General features: G+C 42.5%; 1 protein-coding gene across 1 annotated transcript in view; it reads left to right on the forward strand.

The window, feature by feature from the left end:
- SYT2 (synaptotagmin 2) overlaps window positions 1-20,259 on the forward strand; it is a 476,939-nt gene that overhangs the window by 133,597 nt on the left and 323,083 nt on the right. Inside the window, exons 3-4 of the mRNA XM_075853527.1 lie at window positions 6,068-6,250; window positions 18,740-18,912. Of these exons, the coding sequence (XP_075709642.1) occupies window positions 6,068-6,250; window positions 18,740-18,912 (356 nt within the window). The remainder of the gene's footprint in view (window positions 1-6,067; window positions 6,251-18,739; window positions 18,913-20,259) is intronic.

The raw sequence follows: 20,259 nt of genomic DNA on the forward strand, positions 1-20,259 counted from the left end.
TCTTGGATCGGCCAGCGGGGTCCATGGCCTGAGCGTACTGTCACATTGGGTTCGTGGACCCACGGGGCCGTACCACCTTGACGGTATGGCAGCTGGCCAACAGGGCGCTAATCACAGACTATAATTCGTGTAGTGTACCTGTGGCAGCTCGGACAGTAGCAAGGCAGGCTCGGCTGGGACTAGGCAGCAGGTAGTCAGGTGTGGAGTAGCAGGACAGGCGTGGAATACAGTACAGCACGACTACAGCTCAGCATGGTACTCGACCAGGATAGCATAGGATAGAGCATACAGGAACAGGGAACACTGGGAACTGAAAAACACTAAGAGACCATTTGCATAGACAAATTAGGATACGACAAACAACGCTCAGGCATGGGAGGAAGGGGATGGGCCCTTCTTATAGCCCGGGGTGCTGTGGGAGCAGTCAGCTCAATCTCTCACCTGCGTGAGCTTTGGCTTCTTAAGTCTGAATTGGGCTCACGAGCACACCCTGGTGGTCACTGTGGAACAGGACGGTCGTATGTGCAGACATCTCTGGGCAGAAGGGTGTCGACTGGATGGAAGGAGTTCGTGGTCAGCGACCACGGACGTTACAGTAGGTTTTGGTGGATTTTAAATCTTTGTTTCTTACAGGAAACAATAAATTCTTAACCTTCCAAATCTCTTACTCTAGCCAAATCTGAAGACAACAGCACAGATCTAGGAATAAGGCTTATGTTCCTCATGAGAAGAAGACACGTGCCAGAACATTGGAAGGGAGTTCACCTGGTTTCCGGTTACAAATGAGGGCGCTTAGGACTGAAGTTTGGCAGTAGCCTTAGCAAGACCATGTCATGGAGGAATCTTATGTATGGATCCACTGATGAGAAGTCTTGAAGCTCCCCTATTCCCTTGACAGATGTTATAGATAGGGGCAGACACAACATGTGTGCAAACCGTTCAGCTGTATAGGAGCCCAGTACATTGCATGTAGGGGACTGAAACAGTGGCTCAGAGTTACTGGTGCACCGTTGGAGAGACACAACATAGCGTGCCATGGTAACTACACGGGGGCTTTCCACCGCTTGTGTACGCCCTTGATTATGACAAGGAGGAAAAAACCTTTTAGGATAGGTAATTATGTGGGACATCTTCCCAAGGTTCAGAGGTAGGTGAGCATAAACCTCTTAGGACTAAAGCAAAGTCTCATTTTGCCATAGGATGAGGACAGTAGGTCTCATTCTAGCAGACCGTTTCAGGAACCTTTTCACCAAGGGCTTTTGTGACAAGCATCTTTCCCAAAAAAACAGACCTGTACTAATTTTGGACCTTTCAGGTCGATAGACCCTTTTTCGAATCCTTCCTGCTGGAAGTGTAGGATGTTGTTAATCCACAGGTTGGAACTATCCACTCCTTGAGTGTAATACGAAGCTGAAGAAAATCCATTCGACCCTTGTGTAAGCCTTCTTGGTTGATCCTGACCTGGACTGTGAGCAGGTCTTCATAAATTAATTAAAGAGCCCTTTAGATTATAAAAAAGGGCTGGTCAACCTTCAGGCTGTCAGGTTGAAACTTTTCAAGTCCTGGCAAAGTTGAGTGCTATGAGACACCAAGTTCTGCACTGGGGAAAGTCTCCAGTAACATCCTTGACTCATCTGAATGAGTTAGGAATACCATGACATCTGTGGCCAAAATGGTATGATGGCTTTTACCGTGGTCTTGCCTGATTTTTATCAATGCACTGGGTATCAAGGAAACCGAAAGGAAAACGTAGGCCAGCCTGAACCTTCTAGAGATGGACAAGGCATCCACTGCCAAGTGATTGTCTCCCTGATAAAGTGAGAGAAATGTTTCCACCTTGGCGTTGAACCTGTTTGCCATGAGATCAATCTCTGGCACTTCCCACATTCTGGTGATCTTCTTGAAGATCTCTAGATTCAGAGACATTGCTCCTGGGACTGTTAGACTACGACTCAGTCGGTCGGCAATAATGCTGAGGAAGTCTTGAATATGTACAGCAGACGATGGGTAGGTTCAACTCTGTCCATATCAAGACCTTTTCCACCTCCCTGAGAAGGGGTTCTGATCGGGTTCCACCCTGCCTGATGTTATAATGTCCGACTTTACACGGACTACTTTCCCCTGGAGTTGTAGAGTATATAATATGGCTTTGAGTTCCTAAGATGTTTCCAAATCTGACGAATTCATGAGTTTGAAATGACAGGGTGCACCTATTAATTGTTCACCACTCCGGGTTGTATTACCTTAGGTTCTGGATCTCACTCTGGAGGAGTCGCAAGTGCCCTAAGGCCACCCAAAGAACTGCTTCTGCAGCGGCTGACAAGAGCATATGACCCTTTGCTGTCAAGATTCTTTCCTGACAAACAGGTGGAAGGGAGGGAATATCTCCTGGGAATTTATGACAAAGCGTAAGAACGTCTTTTTTCTTAATGGAACAATGTCTGACTTTCCCAATTTACTATCCAACAGCATTGGAATTACTGGACAGTAGTTTGAAGATGGAGTATCAGATGAATCGTCCAGGTATGGAACCACAGATATCCCCGGTGTTCTTACAGGCTGTTATAGCGGACATCATCTTAGAAAAGGTGTGAGGAGCCAAAGAGATCCTGAACAGAAGAACTGTGAATCGCAGATCGCTTGACGCTGCCTCTTATCTGCACAGCTGTTCTTAGATATATTCTGAGAGGCAGAAAAATAGCAATGTCAAGGTATGCATCCTTCAAGACCAGGGAGGCCATGAAATCCTTTTCATGAATCTGATGGTCTCCTATTTGAATTTATTCTTTCTGAAGAATCAGAGGTCGATAACTTTCCTTCATTTGCCCAAAGACTTAGGAGCTAGAATTAAAGGAGAGTTCACTCCAGTTCCACTCCCTGGAGTAGGGACCCCCTTTAGGATCTTCCTTTCTACGAATTGTAGAAAGAAAACATCCAGGATGCCGTGATGTAAAGGAGCAGTACGGGAAATGCTTCCATAAGAAGCGAATGAAAATCTACTGAATAGCCAGACTTTAACCATCGGAATGGTTACATTTTCCAGCTTCAGAAGACAGTTAGAGTAGCCCCCTACAGGAGGAGATCTGGTGTCAGAGTTTGGGCTTTCTGGTATCAGAAATGGAACCTGAATCACCACCTCCACGGGGAACTGCAACCTTAATGCAGAGCCCTACACTACTCGGTTATCCTTATTGTCTTTGACTTTGTTAAAGGCTATGGAGCTGCCTAATACCCTTCTAGGGAAACCTGGTCTGCCTTGGTATTGACTTTTGTGATGTCAGAGGAAATTTTTCCACAGCTGAAGGGTCTATGTCTACCTCAAATGACTGCGGTGATGATAACCCCTTCTTGTCAGAGAAGCTCTCCACAATTTTAATCAGCTTGACTGCGACTCAGACATTCTCTCTGGCTTAAACTCTACTAGTGGTAGATAGATCCATAGTCTTGTCTGACAACCTTACCTGTTTGGGTTGTATCTCCAGTTAGGCCTCATGCACACGAACGTAAAAACGCCCGTAATTACAAGCCGTAATTACGTGCCGTAATTACGGGCCCATAGACTTCCATTGGCCACGGGTACCTCCCCGATTGCTTACAGGAAGGTGCCCGTGCCGTTGAAAAAGTTAGAACATGTCCTATTTCAGTCCGTAATTACGGCACGGGCAGCCCATAGAAGCTAGGCAACGTCAGTAAATAGTCACTGTTCAGGGTGCTGAAAGAGTTAAGCGATCGGCAGTAACTGTTTCAGCACCCTGGACAGTGACTACCGATCACAATATAGATAAAGCTGTAAAAAAAAAAAAAAAAAAAGACGTTCATACTTACCCAGAACTCCCTTCTTCTTCCTCCAGTCCGGCCTCCTGAGATGACGTTACAGCCCATGTGATCGCTGCAGCCAATCACAGGCAAATCACTGGCTGCAGCGGTCACATGGACTGCCGCATCATCCAGGGAGGTCGGACTGGATGTCAAGAGAGGGACGCGTCACCAAGACAACGGCCGGGTAAGTATGAATTTCTTTTACTTTTTTACGGAAAGGGCTGTGCCTTCCCTCTATCCTGCACTGATAGAGAGAAGGGCTGCCGATTAGTGCAATGCAATTTTGCAGCCAAAAACGTGCCCGTAAATACGGGTGGAATACGGGTGACACTGGACCCATATTTACGGGCACGGGTCCGTAAATACTGGTGCAATACGGGTCGAATACGTGTGACCAAGGACTCGTATTTACGCCAGTATTTACGGGTGGACAAAAATACGGTCGTGTGCATGGGGCCTTAATGCTGTGAAAACAAAATAGAGAAAACAATGGCAGATTGCTGTGTTTTTCACCCCCCATAAATGTTATTTTAGAAAACATATACAGTGCATTTGTGTAAAAGCAAGCCCTCATACGGCTTTTCCTGTGGAAAAAAGAAAAATGTTATGGGCCTTGGAGTGCGGCCTCATAACTTTTTTTTGTTTTCTTAAAAGTGTTCTTATGCAAAAGTAGTAAAATATAAAAAAACATAAATTTGGTATTGTCTGCTGGTATTGACTAGTCCTCACCTAATCTTATCTCACATTTTCTTCTGATAAGGAAAGGCTGTTTGTTTAGTTTTTGTTTTCTATTACATATACTGATATATGAAGTAATATGTAATCCATATGTTTTTTGTTAAAAATGTACCTTGTACACTTGGTACAGATATACTATGTCCTAATTCTAACATTGTTTTATACTTCTTCATTCTGTACCACTGTTTGTTAGAAGGTCTTAATAAAGATATTTGAAAAAAATATATATATTTGGTATTGCTCACACAAAGTATAAAAACGGCAACATTTCCAGTCAGATTTTCTGTGCGGAGATTCTTTTGCGTTTTCACTACATAATTTGACATGCTGCGGATTGAAAATCCATATACCAAGTAAATTTCCACACATCTTTCTGTGGGTTTTCTCTGCAATGTGTGAATGATATTTGTTGAAGTCTCGTAGATGGACTTTCTGCAGTGTTAATGCTACATGTGAACATACACTAATGGTAGTGACCCACAGAGTACAGTTAAAATGTCATTTATACCGCACGATAAATGCTGTATATATAAAAAAATATAATAAAACTGAAAAAAACGAATAATAAAAGTTTTACAATACAGTATGAGTACCCCAGAAAAAAACTTGTCTTACAAAAAACAAGCCCTCATGCAACTATGTCAATGGAAAAAAAAGTCATGGAATGCGAAGATGGAAAACCCCAAAAAATTGCGGTGTCCTTAAAGGGTTATTCCAATCTCACATATTTATGAGATATCCACAGGATATTCCATCAATGTCTGATAGATGCAAATCTCATCTCTGGGACCTGCACCTACATTGAGAACAGAAACACTCAACTCTGGCCCCGTCTAGTGAGGTAACTGCTGGCTGCCAATTCCTGGCAATGATTATGTGGAGAGGTTGACATGCCACATACTGTACATAATGGAGAGAGACGCATGCATGTGTGGCCACTTCTCCACATATTCACCGCCTGGAATTGGTAGCTGTACTTGATATAGGTGCCCGTCCCACAGCTAGGACCCGCATCATTCAGAGTTGGTTGACATGCATGCGCAGTCTCGCTTTTCGCTCTGCTCCACTCGGTATGCAGAGAGATTGTTGAGCTTTCAGACTAAGTACACTCCTTCACGCAACAGTATTCCCAAATGACTGTGGCCTCTCATCAAAATAATATGCCCCGCAACACTGAAAGAATTGTAAAGGAATGGCTTGAGAAACATGACATAGAGTTCAAGGTGTTGACTTGGCCCTCAAATTTTACCAGATCTCAATCCGATCGAGCATCTGTGGGATGTACTGGAAAAACAAGTGTGATCCATGGAGGCCCCACATGGTGCCAGATAATACAAGGCACAAATTGATCATTGATTAAGGAAGCTAGGTTTTAATTGATGTTTGTCTTTTTCCAGCTTGTTCCAGGAAACAAAACAATTATATTTTTCTAGTTTTTTATGTATGCTTCCGGAATGGTACCTATTCAGTTTTGATGAACTTATACAATTTAATCTTTTCTTTTTTGCAGTCATCATACATTTGTTCAAGACGGCTGAGCCTCCACCTGAAGCTCATACAATGCCAAGCAGCACAGAATCACCTCTTGTCTCGCAAGAGAACATCACTGCAGTTGTGGGATCGGGGGATAAAAGTGCTGACACATTTAGAAAAATCCAACAGGAACTTATGAATCAAATAAACAAGATTCCATGTAAGTGTACTGTATATTATTGTTATTGTATATCCCAATAATTTCTGTTTCCCACGTTAGGCTGGGCTCACACTTGTGTTTGGTTTTCCATTATTCTGCTCCATCAGACGTTGCTTGACGGACACCACCGGCGGGCAGCGAAACACATTGACTTTAATGGATGCCATTGGGTTTCCGTCTGAGTTTCTGTGTTTTTAACAAAATCAATAGCGCGCTATTGTTTCCAGTTTATTTAGCCGGTTCTGCGCACGGAGGCCCTTAATGGAGCCTTCAAAGGCGATGTCCAGGTTCAGGGCTATTTTTTATACTGATGCCCTATCTACAGGATAGGCCATCAGTATATGATCGGTTTGGGTCGGGCCCCCATACCCTGTACTGATCGGCTGTTCCGACTGCTTCCATGCACCTGAAACTATGCACTGGTTGGTGCCGGAAGCAGTAGGCTCCTGGCACAGTTTAGCGACCATGCTGCAGTAGTGTAGCTCTGCTTCTTTTCAAGTAAATAGTATCAGAGCTGCAGTAACCCGCATGCCCGCTATACAGTGGTCGGAGCCTTCTGTTTCCGACATCAACCGCTGCATAGCTTACGGTGCTCGGAGGCAGTCTGAACAGCTGATCGGTGCAGAGTCCGTGAGTCAGACCCCCACGATCATATACTGATGACCTATACTGTGGAAAGGTCACCCGTATATAAAACAGCCTAGAAAATGGACCACCCATTTAACGCAGGTGTGAACCTAGCCTTACAGTGAATATTACATAGTATTATCTATAGAAAGTACATGACATTATTGAAAAGTAGACATTTTTTTTTTAGACTGTATACCACCACTTTGTTAATTATGGTTATTACCTACATTTATCAGTTAATATTCTGTCACTAGGGAGAATGTATTGTATATAACCAGTTGCAAGAAATAGTAAGTGAACACTCGGGTACTACCTGGATTTGTTCATTGATTACTAATAAAATGTCTGATTGTATAATCTAAGTCACAATTAGGGTATGTTCACACGCTTAGGGCAGATTCAGACGAACGTTGCGTTTTTGCGCGCGCAAACAACGCTGCGTTTTGCGCGCGCAAAAACCATTTGACAGCTGCGTGTGTCATCCGTGTATGATGCGCGGCTGCGTGATTTTCGCGCAGCCGCCATCATAAAGATGAGGCTAGTCGACGCCCGTCACTGTCCAAGGTGCTGAAAGAGCTAACTGGTCGGCAGTAACTCTTTCAGCACCCTCGACAGTGAATGCCGAACACAATATACAGCAACCTGTTAAAAAAAAAGAAAAAGTTCGTACTTACCGAGAACTTCCCTCCCGGCCGTTGCCTTGGTGACGCGTACTTGGTGACGCGCCTCTCTTGACATCGGGCCCCACCTCCCTGGATGACGCGGCAGTCCATGTGACCGCTGCAGCCTGTGCTTGGCCTGTGATTGGCTGGAGCTGTCACTTGGACTGAATTGTCATCCCGGGAGGTCAGACTGGAGGAAGAAGCCGGGAGTTATCGGTAAGTCAGAACTTCGTTTTTTTTTTTACAGGTTCATGTATATTGGGATCGGAAGTCACTGTCCATGGTGCTGAAACAGTTTAACTCTTTCAGCACCCTGGACAGTGACTATCTCCTGACATCGCGTACCGGAAATTTTTTTGCCGGGTTCGGCCAAAACGAGTTCGGCCGAACCCGGTGAAGTTCGGTTCGGTTGTCCGGGTTCGCTCATCTAAGAAGACACTCCGTTTGGATGTTTGGAAACAGAAAAGCACGTGGTGCTTTTCTGTTTACATTCATCCTTTTGACAGCTGGTGTGCTGTTTCAGTCGGTTCGCACGGAAGTGCTTCCGTGCGACCTGCGTGGTTTTCACGCACCCATTGAGTTCAATGGGTGCGTGATGCGCGAAATACGCGGAGATATTGAACATGTCGCGTTTTTTGCACAGCTGACAAACGCTGCGCAAAAAGCACGGACTGTCTGTACTGCCACATAGACTTGTATTGGTCTGTGCGTGGCGCGTGAAAACCACGCGGCCCGCACGGACCGAATACACGTTCGTGTGAATTCCCCCTTAACCAAAAGCGTCTGAAAATACGGAGCTGTTTTCAAGGGAAAACAGCTCCTGATTTTCAGACGTTTTTTAAGCCACTCGCGATTTTCGCTGATTTTCGCGATTTTCACACGAGCCTTTATTTTACGCGTCGCTGTCAAAATACGGCGCGTAAAATGATGGCTCGTCAAAAGAAGTGCATGTTACTTCTTGGTACGTTTTTGTAGGCGTTTTTCATTGACTCTATTGAAAACAGCTCCAAAAACGGCCGTGAAAAACGCAGTGAAAATCGCGAGTGGCTTAAAAAACTTCTGAAAATCAGGAGCTGTTTTCCCATATTTTCGGATGTTTTTGGTTAAACGTGTGAACATACCCTTATAGACAAACACAATCTAACAACACACAAACAGTTGTACTGTTCATGTCTTTTACTAAGCACAACATCCACAGTGCAGGGAAAAAAGTAAGTGAACCCCTGAATTTATTAACCTGTAGATAATCGTTTAGCAGCAATCAATTCTGCCAAACGTTTATTGTAGCTACAAATAAGATTTGCACATCATTGATTAGAAATTTTGGACCATTCCATCCTAAGGCCTTATTCACACGAGCGTATTTCACGTCCGTGTTATGCGCGTTAAAACAACGTACGTCACACGGACCAATGCAAATCAATGGGGCCATTAAGACATTCAGTGTTTTTCACGCAGCGTGTGTCCGCTGCGTGAAACTCACTGCATGTCCTATACCTGTGCCTTTTTTGAGCATCCCGCACCCATTGAAGTCAATGGGTGCGTAAAAATCACGGACAGCACACGGACGCACATCCGTGTGCTGTCCGTGATTCACGCAACAGTTGCTAAAGAAATGATGAGAAAAAGAAAAACACCTCCTTCAGTTTATTTTGCTGATGTAAAAAACGCGTGACATACGGATGACATACGCGCGTAAGAAACGCAGACACGCACGCTACACGGAACTGCAACGCAGGAAAAACATTGCGTTTTTTACACGTGCAAAACGGACACGACCTAAAAGTGTGTTTTAGTCGACTACGCTATTGCTTCTGGCAAAACTAAGGTTCCGGTGCGCAACAGAAACCATGTGCACCGGATCCGTCACCATTGATACATTTATAACAATGGTGGTGGAAACGTAAATCACTGGTTTCCGTTTGTGTCTGTTCAGGGTCCCGTTCTGACGGAAAGCTCAGACGGAACGTCAGAACGGGACCCCAACGCAGATGTGAACGAAGCCTTAATAGTTTAGTTAAATTGTGTTTTTCTATAAACGTGGTTAACAATCAGACGACATTTTATTAATAATCAGTGCCGAAATCCAAATAATTCCAAAAGGGTTCACTTACTTTTTCTTGCAACTGTATTTGTGGCTGTATGTGTTTGTTTGTTTGTTTGTTTTATTGAAATTTTCAAATTGAATAGAGATAAATATAACATTGTGTCATTCCTCTGTTATTCCTCCTGGAAATGTATGAATAAATTGACACATTGTCAATACGGTGTGTAGGGAAAAGTCCCATTGACAAGGGGAATAGTAACACCCAGTTGTTAATTTATTCAAAATATATGTTACTACAATTGCTGGCAGAAGTAGGCTACATTCACATATAGCGGATATGTTGCAGAAATTTTAGCAACTGAAAATCTGTTCCCTTCATTTGAGTGGGGTTGTTTCTGCAGCAGGTTTATGGATTTCTGCAAAATCTCTTCATATGAATGAAAATGATTTTCAGTCGCAAAAAAAATTGCGCATAAGTCTACCCTAAGGCCTGATTTACACGAACATTGTATACAGTGGAGGAAATAAGTATTTGATCCCTTGCTGATTTTGTAAGTTTGCCCACTGTCAAAGTCATGAACAGTCTAGAATTTTTAGGCTAGGTTAATTTTACCAGTGAGAGATAGATTATATAAAAAAAAAAAAAAAAGAAAATCACATTGTCAAAATTATATATATTTATTTGCATTGTGCACAGAGAAATAAGTATTTGATCCCCTACCAACCATTAAGAGTTCAGCCTCCTCCAGACCAGTTACATGCTCCAAATCAACTTGGTGCCTGCATTAAAGACAGCTGTCTTACATGGTCATCTGTATAAAAGACTCCTGTCCACAGACTCAATTAATCAGTCTGACTCTAACCTCTACAACATGGGCAAGACCAAAGAGCTTTCTAAGGATGTCAGGGACAAGATCATAGACCTGCACAAGGCTGGAATGGGCTACAAAACCATAAGTAAGAAGCTGGGTGAGAAGGAGACAACTGTTGGTGCAATAGTAAGAAAATGGAAGACTACAAAATGACTGTTAATCGACATCGATCTGGGGCTCCATGCAAAAGCTCACCTCGTGGGGTTTCCTTAATCCTGAGGAAGGTGAGATCTCAGCTTAAAACTACACGGGGGGAACTTGTTAATGATCTCAAGGCAGCTGGGACCACAGTCACCAAGAAAACCATTGGAAACACATTACGCCGTAATGGATTAAAATCCTGCAGTGCCCGCAAGGTCCCCCTGCTCAAGAAGGCACATGTACAGGCCCGTCTGAAGTTTGCAAATGAACATCTGGATGATTCTGAGAGTGATTGGGAGAAGGTGCTGTGGTCAGATGAGACTAAAATTGAGCTCTTTGGCATTAACTCAACTCGCCGTTTTTGGAGGAAGAGAAATGCTGCCTATGACCCAAAGAACACCGTCCCCACTGTCAAGCATGGAGGTGGAAACATTATGTTTTGGTGGTGTTTCTCTGCTAAGGGCACAGTACTACTTCACCGCATCAATGGGAGAATGGATGGAGCCATGTACCGTCAAATCCTGAGTGACAACCTCCTTCCCTCCACCAGGACATTAAAAATGGCTCGTGGCTGGGTCTTCCAGCACGACAATTACCCGAAACATACAGCCAAGGCAACAAAGGAGTGGCTCAAAAAGAAGCACATTAAGGTCATGGAGTGGCCTAGCCAGTCTCCAGACCTTAATCCCATCGAAAACTTATGGAGGGAGCTGAAGATCCGAGTTGCCAAGTGATAGCCTCGAAATCTTAATGATTTACAGATGATCTGCAAAGAGGATTGGGCCAAAATTCCATCTAACATGTGTGCAAACCTCATCATCAACTACTAAAAATGTCTGACTGCTGTGCTTGCCAACAAGGGTTTTGCCACCAAGTATTAAGTCTTGTCTGCCAAAGGGATCAAATACTTATTTCTCTGTGCACAATGCAAATAAATATATATAATTTTGACAATGTGATTTATTTTTATTTTTTGAATATAATCTATCTCTCACTGGTAAAATTAACCTAGCCTAAAAATTATAGACTGTTCATGTCTTTGACAGTGGGCAAACTTACAAAATCAGCAAGGGATCAAATACTTATTTCCTTCACTGTACGTCCTTGTGCTGTGCGTGAAAACAATGGACAGCATACGAACCAATGCAACTCAATGGGGCTATTCAGACATGCGTAAAACTCACTGCATGTCCTATTCTGGTGCGTTTTTGCGTATCACACACCCGTTGAAGTCAATAGGTGTTTGAAAATCACGGACAGCACACGGACATCATCCGTGTGCTGTCCATGATTCACAAACCAGTTGCTAAAGCAATGCAGAGAAAAAAATAAATATAAAAAAATGTGCACCAACACTGACATCAAAAACTGATGCCACACGGAACTGTAACACAGGAAAAACGCCGCGTTTTTTTGCGGATGCAAAACTGGAACATTCGTGTGAATCTAGCCTAATAGAGTCATGCTCCAGAATTTTCTTTTCAAATATCTTTTTATTTAAATTTTCAAGATATAACGGTCACAACAAGAGTATCCACTCGAGCACACTTTCAAAAGACAAGCAGTGCTAGAGCAAAAGATGACTACACATAACAAAATGCAAAAATACAAGTCAGGGTCCAGAGAACCAAACATAGGTCTATACAGGTCCTTCTCAATTAATTAGAATATCAACAAAATTTTTATTTATTTCAGTAATTCAATTCAAAAAGTGAAACTCATATTATATAGATTCATTACACACAGTGATCTATTTCCAGCATTTTTTTACTTTAATGTTGATGATTATGGCTGACAGTTAATGAAAACCCAAAACTTAGTCTCTCAGAAAATTAGAATATTAAATAAGCCCAATTTCAAAAATGATTTTTAATATCGAAATGTAAGCCTACTGAAAAGATGTACAGTATATGCTTTCAATACTTGGTCGGGGCTCCTTTTACATGAATTACTGCATCAATGCGGCGTGGCATGGAGGCGATCAGCCTGTGGCACTGCTGAAACCCAGGTTGCTTTGATATCAGCCTTCAGCTTATCTGCATTGTTGGGTCTGGTGTCTCATCTTCCTCTTGACAATACCCCATAGATTGTCTATGGGGTTTAGGTCAGGCGAGTTTGCTGGCCAATCAAGCCCAGTGATACTGTGGTTATTAAACCAGGTATTGGTACTTTTGGCAGTGTGGGCAGGTGCCAAGTCCTGCTGGAAAATGAAATCAGCATCTCCATAAAGCTTGTCAGCAGAGGGAAGCATGAAGTGCTGTAAAATTTCCTGGTAGACGGCTGCGTTGACTCTGGACTTGATATAACACAGTGGACCAACACCAGCAGATGACATGGCTCCCCAAACCATCACTGACTATGGAAACTTCATACTGGACCGCAAGCAACTTGGATTGAGTTCCTCTCCACTCTTCCTCCAGACTCTGGGACCTTGATTTCCAAATGAAATGCAAAAATTACTTTCATCTGAAAACAGCACTTTGGACCACTAAGCAACAGACCAGTACCAATCCTTTTTCTCCTTAGCCAGGGTAAGACGCTTCTGACGTTGTCTCTGGGTCATGAGTGGCTTGACACAAGGGATGTGACAGTTGTAGCCAATGTCTTGGATACATCTGTGTGTGGTGGCTCTTGAAGCACTGACTCCAGCCGCAGTTCACTCCTTGAGAATCTCCTCCAGACTCTTGAATGGCCTTTTCTTGACAATCCTTTCAAGGCTGTTGTTATCCCTGTTGCATGTGCACCTTTTTCTACTACTTTTTCCTACCTCTCAACCTTCCAATAATATGCTTTGATACAGCTCTCTGTGAACAGCCAGCTTCTTTAGCAATGTCCTTTTGTGGCTAACCCTCCTTGTGGAGGGTGTAAATGACAACTGTCAAGTCAGCAGTCTTCCCCATGATTGTGTAGGCTACTGAAACTGACTGTTGGACCATTTAAAGGCTTAGCTAATCAACACGAAACACGAGCCTACAATCTTTAACTTTTACCCAATATTCATATTTTCTGAGAGACTAAATTTTGGGGTTTCATTAATTGTTAGCCATAATATTCAACATTAAAAGAAAAAATTATAGAAATAGATCACTCTGTGTAATGAATCTATATAATATATGTTTCACTTTTTGAATTACTGAAATAAATTTACTTTTTGATGATATTCTAATTCATTGAGAAGGACCTGTATATGCTACACATTACAAGAAAGGGCATATCATCGCAAAATAAAACCCATACAAAGCAAAAGGGAGGAATAGAGGAGGGTATGAACAAGTTACTGACTTGGAAGAAGATCAGCCCACAGGTATCTGTACGCAGAATCTTTACAAACCTCAAACCAATGTCGCCAGATGGCCTTAAATTTTGTATAGTTACGTAGCTCAAAGCATAACAATGCCTCCATTTTAGCCAGTTGGGAAACCTTTGATAGCTAATGACTAATAGGGGGAGCTGTAGTAGAGGCCCAGTATAATGGGATAAGAGATTTAGCCATGCACAGAAGGTGCAACCAGAGGGTCTTGGGGAAACTGGATAACGGAGGCAACACATTTAGAAAGATTATGTTCGGAGAAAGTTCAACTGGATGAGAACATATATGAAATAAGAGAGACAGAATTTGTGTCCAGTATGGCCGAATCCCATCACAATCCCATCAAATATGGCAGTACATGATGGGAGGCTCTGTGGCAACGCAAAGCATAAGGGGTCTCTATCAGGGTAGATTTTATGCAGAACAATGGGTACCACCTACAGACCAATTTATAGGTAGAATCTTGTAGCCAAATACATCAGATTCTTGGTATACCAAAAGAGATCAGATAGACCTTCCTCAAATACTCCCCAAATATAGATATATCAATCTCTCCCATGCTCAAATGTAAGATAGAAAAACATCATCAGGTGCATCAAGTAATTTATTATATAAGAAAGAGATAATTTTCTTAGGAGTGGTAGAGACACAAGCATTAGTAAGCAAGTTATTTTTGAGGAAAGGTTTAGAGCGTCATGGGTCCAACCACAACAGGGATGACAGAAGAAGATCAGCCATGATCTCTTCCACAGGCACATAGTTTAGTAGACGATGTGTCGAACCAATCTATAAAACGAGATATCTGTATGGCTTGATAATAGGAGAATATATCAGGAAGTCCCATTCCCAAGAGACTTTGGACAATATTAGCGTGTCAAACGCTATTCTCGGTCTGGCGCCACCCCATATGTAATTGGTGAACATACGTCTTATTGAAGAAGAGAGTCTCAGGTAATGAGATTAGAAGGGGTTTTAGAAGGTAAAGGAGTTTTGGAAGAACTATCATTTTGAGCAAATTTATTCTACCCATCCACGAGATGAATGGAATATGCCAGCATGACATAAGGGACTGGGAAAATCACAGTTTTTGGTCACCTAATCTCAAAAAAAAAATGGAATTGAAAGTGATCAAAAAGTTGTATGTACCAAAACATGGTACCAATACAAAATCCCGCTAAATATAAGCCCTCTCGCCACTCAATGGACCAAAAAATAAAAAAGTTATGGCTCTCGAAATGTGGTGAAACATGAAACAAAACAATTTTTTTAATAAAATAGTTTTTTTCTTTGTAAAAGTAGTAAAATATAAAAAAAACTATATAAATTTGGTATCACCGTAATCGTATTGAGCGGCAGAATAAAGTTAAAGAGGCTCTGTCACCAGATTTTGCAACCCCTATCTGCTATTGCAGCAGATAGGCGCTGCAATGTAGATTACAGTAACGTTTTTATTTCTTAAAAAACGAGCATTTTTGGCCAAGTTATGACCATTTTTGTATTTATGCAAATGAGGCTTGCAAAAGTCCAAGTGGGCGTGTTTAAAGTAAAAGTCCAAGTGGGCGTGTATTATGTGCGTACATCGGGGCGTTTTTACTACTTTTACTAGCTGGGCGTTCTGACGAGAAGTATCATCCACTTCTCTTCAGAACACCCAGCTTCTGGCAGTGCAGACACAGCCGTTTTCTAGAGAGATCACGCTGTGTCGTCACTCACAGGTCCTGCATCGTGTCGGACGAGCGAGGACACATCGGCACCAGAGGCTAGAGTTGATTCTGCAGCAGCATCTGCGTTTGCAGGTAAGTCGATGTAGCTACTTACCTGCAAACGCTGATGCTGCTGCAGAATCAACTGTAGCCTCTGGTGCCGATGTGGCCGACACGATGCAGGACCTGGGGCAGGAAGTGAGTGACGTCACAGCGTGATCTCTCGAGAACACGGCTGTGTCTGCACTACCAGAAGCTGGGCGTTCTGAAGAGAAGTGGATGATACTTCTCGTCAGAACGCCCAGCTAGTGAAAGTAGTAAAAACGCCCCGATGTACGCACATAATACACGCCCACTTGGACTTTTACTTTAAACACGCCCACTTGGACTTTTGCAAGCCTCATTTGCATAAATACAAAAATGGTCATAACTTGGCCGAAAATGCTCGTTTTTAAAAAATAAAAACGTTACTGTAATCTACATTGCAGCGCCGATCTGCTGCAATAGCAGATAGGGGTTGCAAAATCTGGTGACAGAGCCTCTTTAAGTTGACGTTTGAAAGCCATAAAAGCAAAACCCAAAAAACAAAAGGAGGAATCTCAGTTGTTTCCAATTGCAGCCTGCAAAGAATGTTTTTCAGTTTCCCAGTACATTATATGGTACTTTAAAAAGGCTCTGTCACCAGATTATAAATGCCCTATCTCCTACATAATCTGATCGGCGCTGTAATGTAGTTAACAGCAGTGTTTTTTATTTTGAAAAACGATCATTTTTGAGCAAGTTATCATACACTTCTTTACAACACCCACTTGGTCAAAAGTAAAAACACGCCCAGTTGGTCTTTAAGAAACTAAATCTAAAATTGCTCATAACTTGCTAAAAAATGATAGTTTTTCTAAATAAAAACCACTGCTGTTAGCTACATTACTGCGCCGATCAGATTATGTTGGAGGTAGGGCACTTATAATGTGGTGACAGAGCCTCTTTAAAGAGGCTCTGTCACCAGTTTATAACCTCCCTATCTATTATCTAATCGCTTTGATGTAGATAACTACCGTTTTTTTTTTGTTTTTTTTAAAACGTTTATTATTGACCAAGTTATGAAAATGTTTACATTCATGCTAATTTTTTCTAAATGCCCAACTGTTTTTTTTTTTATCTATTCACTAAGTGAGCGTTGCATAGAAAAGTGTATGACTCTGACCAATTAACGTCATACACTTCTCTTCATTCCAGCCCAGCTTGATTCACAGCACAGCGCGATCTCGCGAGATCACGCTGTGACGTGACTTTCTGCTCCGCAGGTCTTTCACTGGAGCGACGGAAGACTGAACAGACCGCCTCCAGCCGCTGCAGATTCAGATAAACATCCTGGCATGGCTGGAGGCGATGTCTGTTCAGTCTTTCTTCCTGGAATGAAGAGAAGTGTATGACGCTGATTGGTCCACAGTGTGGTGCGATTTTTCGGACGTAAAGTGCTGCGGGTTCCAGGTCGGATACGCTGTGGGATTTTTACGCAGCGTATCCGACCCGTGGGAACCCGGCATTACAGTGCTAGGTATCATTGCTGGAGAAAAATTGGTCGGGGTTCCCACGGGTCGGATATCCTGCGTAAAACTATGCAGGGTATCTGACCTGGAACACACAGTACGTTCCGACCGAAAAAACGCACCACATTGTGGTGACGTTTTTTGGGCAGAATTTCCGCTGGGGAAAACAGTGGTAGAATACTTACAGCGGCCGTCGTCTTGGTGACGCGTCCCTCCTTTGACGTCTGTTCTAGCCTCTCCGGATGATGCTGCAGCCTCCCTGGATGATGCTGCGGAAAACAGTGCTTGAAAAAAACCAAAAACGTTGATAATTACCCCCTCCCTCTTCTCTGCGCGTAATTCGGCCTCCTATGATGATGTTTCAGGCCATGTGACGCTGCAGCCTGTGATTGGCTGCAGCGGTCACATGGGATGAAATGTCATTCCAATTGGACGGACTGCAGGAAGGAGGAGGGCGTTCTGGGTATGTATGATATATATTTTTTTCCGCAGTTGTGATTTTGTTTCACCGTAATCGCTGCGATTATGCCGCAATAGTCGCAACACTTGGCTTTCTGTTGCAGGTTTTGTATTCCCATTGAATTCAATGGGGGAAAAGCCGCAACAGAAAATGAACAAAAACGCAGAATAAATTGAGATGCTGCGGAATTAAACTCCGCACCACAGGTGAATTTATTAAAGTTTTCGCTGCGTTTTTTCCACAGGGTGGGCATGAGATTTTCTAAATCTCATCCACTTTGCTGCTACTGTAAATGTTGCGAAATTTCCGCACACAATTCAGTTGCGGAACTTCTGCAGCGTTTACGCTACGTGGGAATCCGGCCTACTGTTGCATGTAATGGGTGTTTGTAAAGAAGTAGTCATAGGAGTAAACGCTAAAGAAAGTTACGGCCTGGGAGTGTAAAATATATAAACTGTTTGTTTGTATGGTGCGAGTGCATTGTGTATCCTGGATCCTGGGAAAATCTTGGTTGTGGAATTGTGTAGCAGATTTATTGCAAGGGGAGAATAAAATAAACTATAGCTTCACTTATACTGATTAAAATTGTTAGGCATTATTCACGCGAACGTGTTATACGCACGGACCTATGTTAATGAATGGGGCCTTTCAGAGTGTCAGTGAATTTCACGCAGCGTATGTGTGCTGCGTAAAACTCACGACATGTCCTATATTTGGCCGTGTTTCGCGCAGCACGCACCCATTGAAGTCAATGGGTGCGTGCAAATCACGCACGGCACATGTAAGCACTTCTGGGTGCCGCGCTCTACAGAAGTAAAATAAATGAATGAAAACAGAAAAGCACCACGTGCTTTTCTGTTTATAAACATAAAACCAGAATGTCATAATGATGCCGGCTGCGGGAAAATCACGCAGCCGCGGACCATATACTGATGCCACACGGACCTTTTGCGGGCGCAAAACGCAGCGGTTTTTGCGCGCGCAAAACGGACATGTCCGTGTGAATAAGGCCTTAGCGTTACTTTGGACAATAATTCATATTCATGTCACATGCTGCTTTAGTAGCTGATATGCTCATATTCATATGTTTTTCACTATGTTTTCTTGCTTATAGTGCCTCCATGGGCCATCATATCTATAGCAGTGGTAGCTGGGTTGCTGATCATCACCTGCTGCTTCTGTATATGTAAGAAATGCTGCTGCAAAAAGAAGAAAGGAAAGAAAGAGAAAGGAAAAGGGAAGAAAAATGCACTGAACATGAAGGATATGAAAGGATCCGGCGGGCAGGTAACAAGTCTTATATTTCTTTACAGTTCTTTCATAATGTCTACTAACAACATCAAAATCACTTATCTTTTTCTTTAAACCAACCAAGAAACTAGAAACGTAAAACTTTCTTTACACAGACATTGTATTTGAATAGGTTTACATGGTAAATAATACTATTGACAATCTTTTTTGATATGCCATATATGCCTCTTGCATGTGTGATCCTGGCCTAATGTTGTTTTTTAAAGACATTTTGTATTTTGGGAAATTTTGTACATGTGGAATTCATGGTGTTTTTAATGTCCTATAGAGAAGCCTATGGAAGAAATGTAGAAAAAATGCCATACCTAGTTCATGAAGCATTTTGAAAAAAAATGCTCCAAAAATGCAAAAAATTCTTATTACCTTTTTTATACAGCTGTTCTGTATTCTCTATACAGAGCAGCTGTATCTAGCGCTATTCACTGAATCAGTCAGTCCCGCGGACCTGATGGATTCAGTGACAAAGTGTCCTGCGTGTCTCTGACATGCAGAATCCACCTGTAATCTATAACATCTAAGTTATGAACGGCTCCACGGGACTGTGTGTATGTATTTACAAAGTTTATTAACACACTTAATACACATTTTTATAAAAAAAACAAAAAAACATACTTTCAAATATTTACATAGGCTTTAAAATAACATCTGTCCACATGGTTTTTAAAGAAAACGAAACATGCAGAAAAATCCAGCGAAAAATGCTACCAAATGCCCTGGTAAACTCCTTAAGACTATGTTCCTACGGGTCTGATATGCTGCGTAATCTTAAATCCAGCCTAGAACCCACTGCGGGTTCACTGCGAATTCCGCTTGAAAAATCTCTCCGCTGCGGAAATGAGTGCTTGAAAAAAAAGTATATACTTACCCCCGGCTGTTGTCATGGCAAAACGTCTCTCTGTTCTCCATGCAGTCTGGCCTCCTGGGATGACGCTGCAGCCCATTTGACTGCTGCAGCCTGTGACACCGCAGGTCAATTTATAAATTTTCCGCTGCAGATTTTTTTCTGCAGCGAGTGCATGGGATTTTCGGTCACGTGGCAAAACCGCACCACGTGAATGCGTGAATATACCATAATGCATTGCAGAGGTGTACTATTGATTTCATTGGGTACTGTGTGAGTTTTTAATCACACATTCAGGTTTTGTTCACTATCTTTATTGACCTATATATTTTCTAAACATCACCAATATCAAAAGCAACAAGACAAAAATTGACAACAATAGAACCTATACTGTCCAAGCTTAAAATAAAGTTAATATATACGACAAAATTAATTGTCTAGAAAAGAAAAGAGTCTCTGTTATTGCATACAAAGACAAAACT

This window comes from Rhinoderma darwinii, chromosome 2 (assembly GCF_050947455.1).
Source record: "Rhinoderma darwinii isolate aRhiDar2 chromosome 2, aRhiDar2.hap1, whole genome shotgun sequence".
Taxonomy (NCBI): domain Eukaryota; kingdom Metazoa; phylum Chordata; class Amphibia; order Anura; family Rhinodermatidae; genus Rhinoderma; species Rhinoderma darwinii.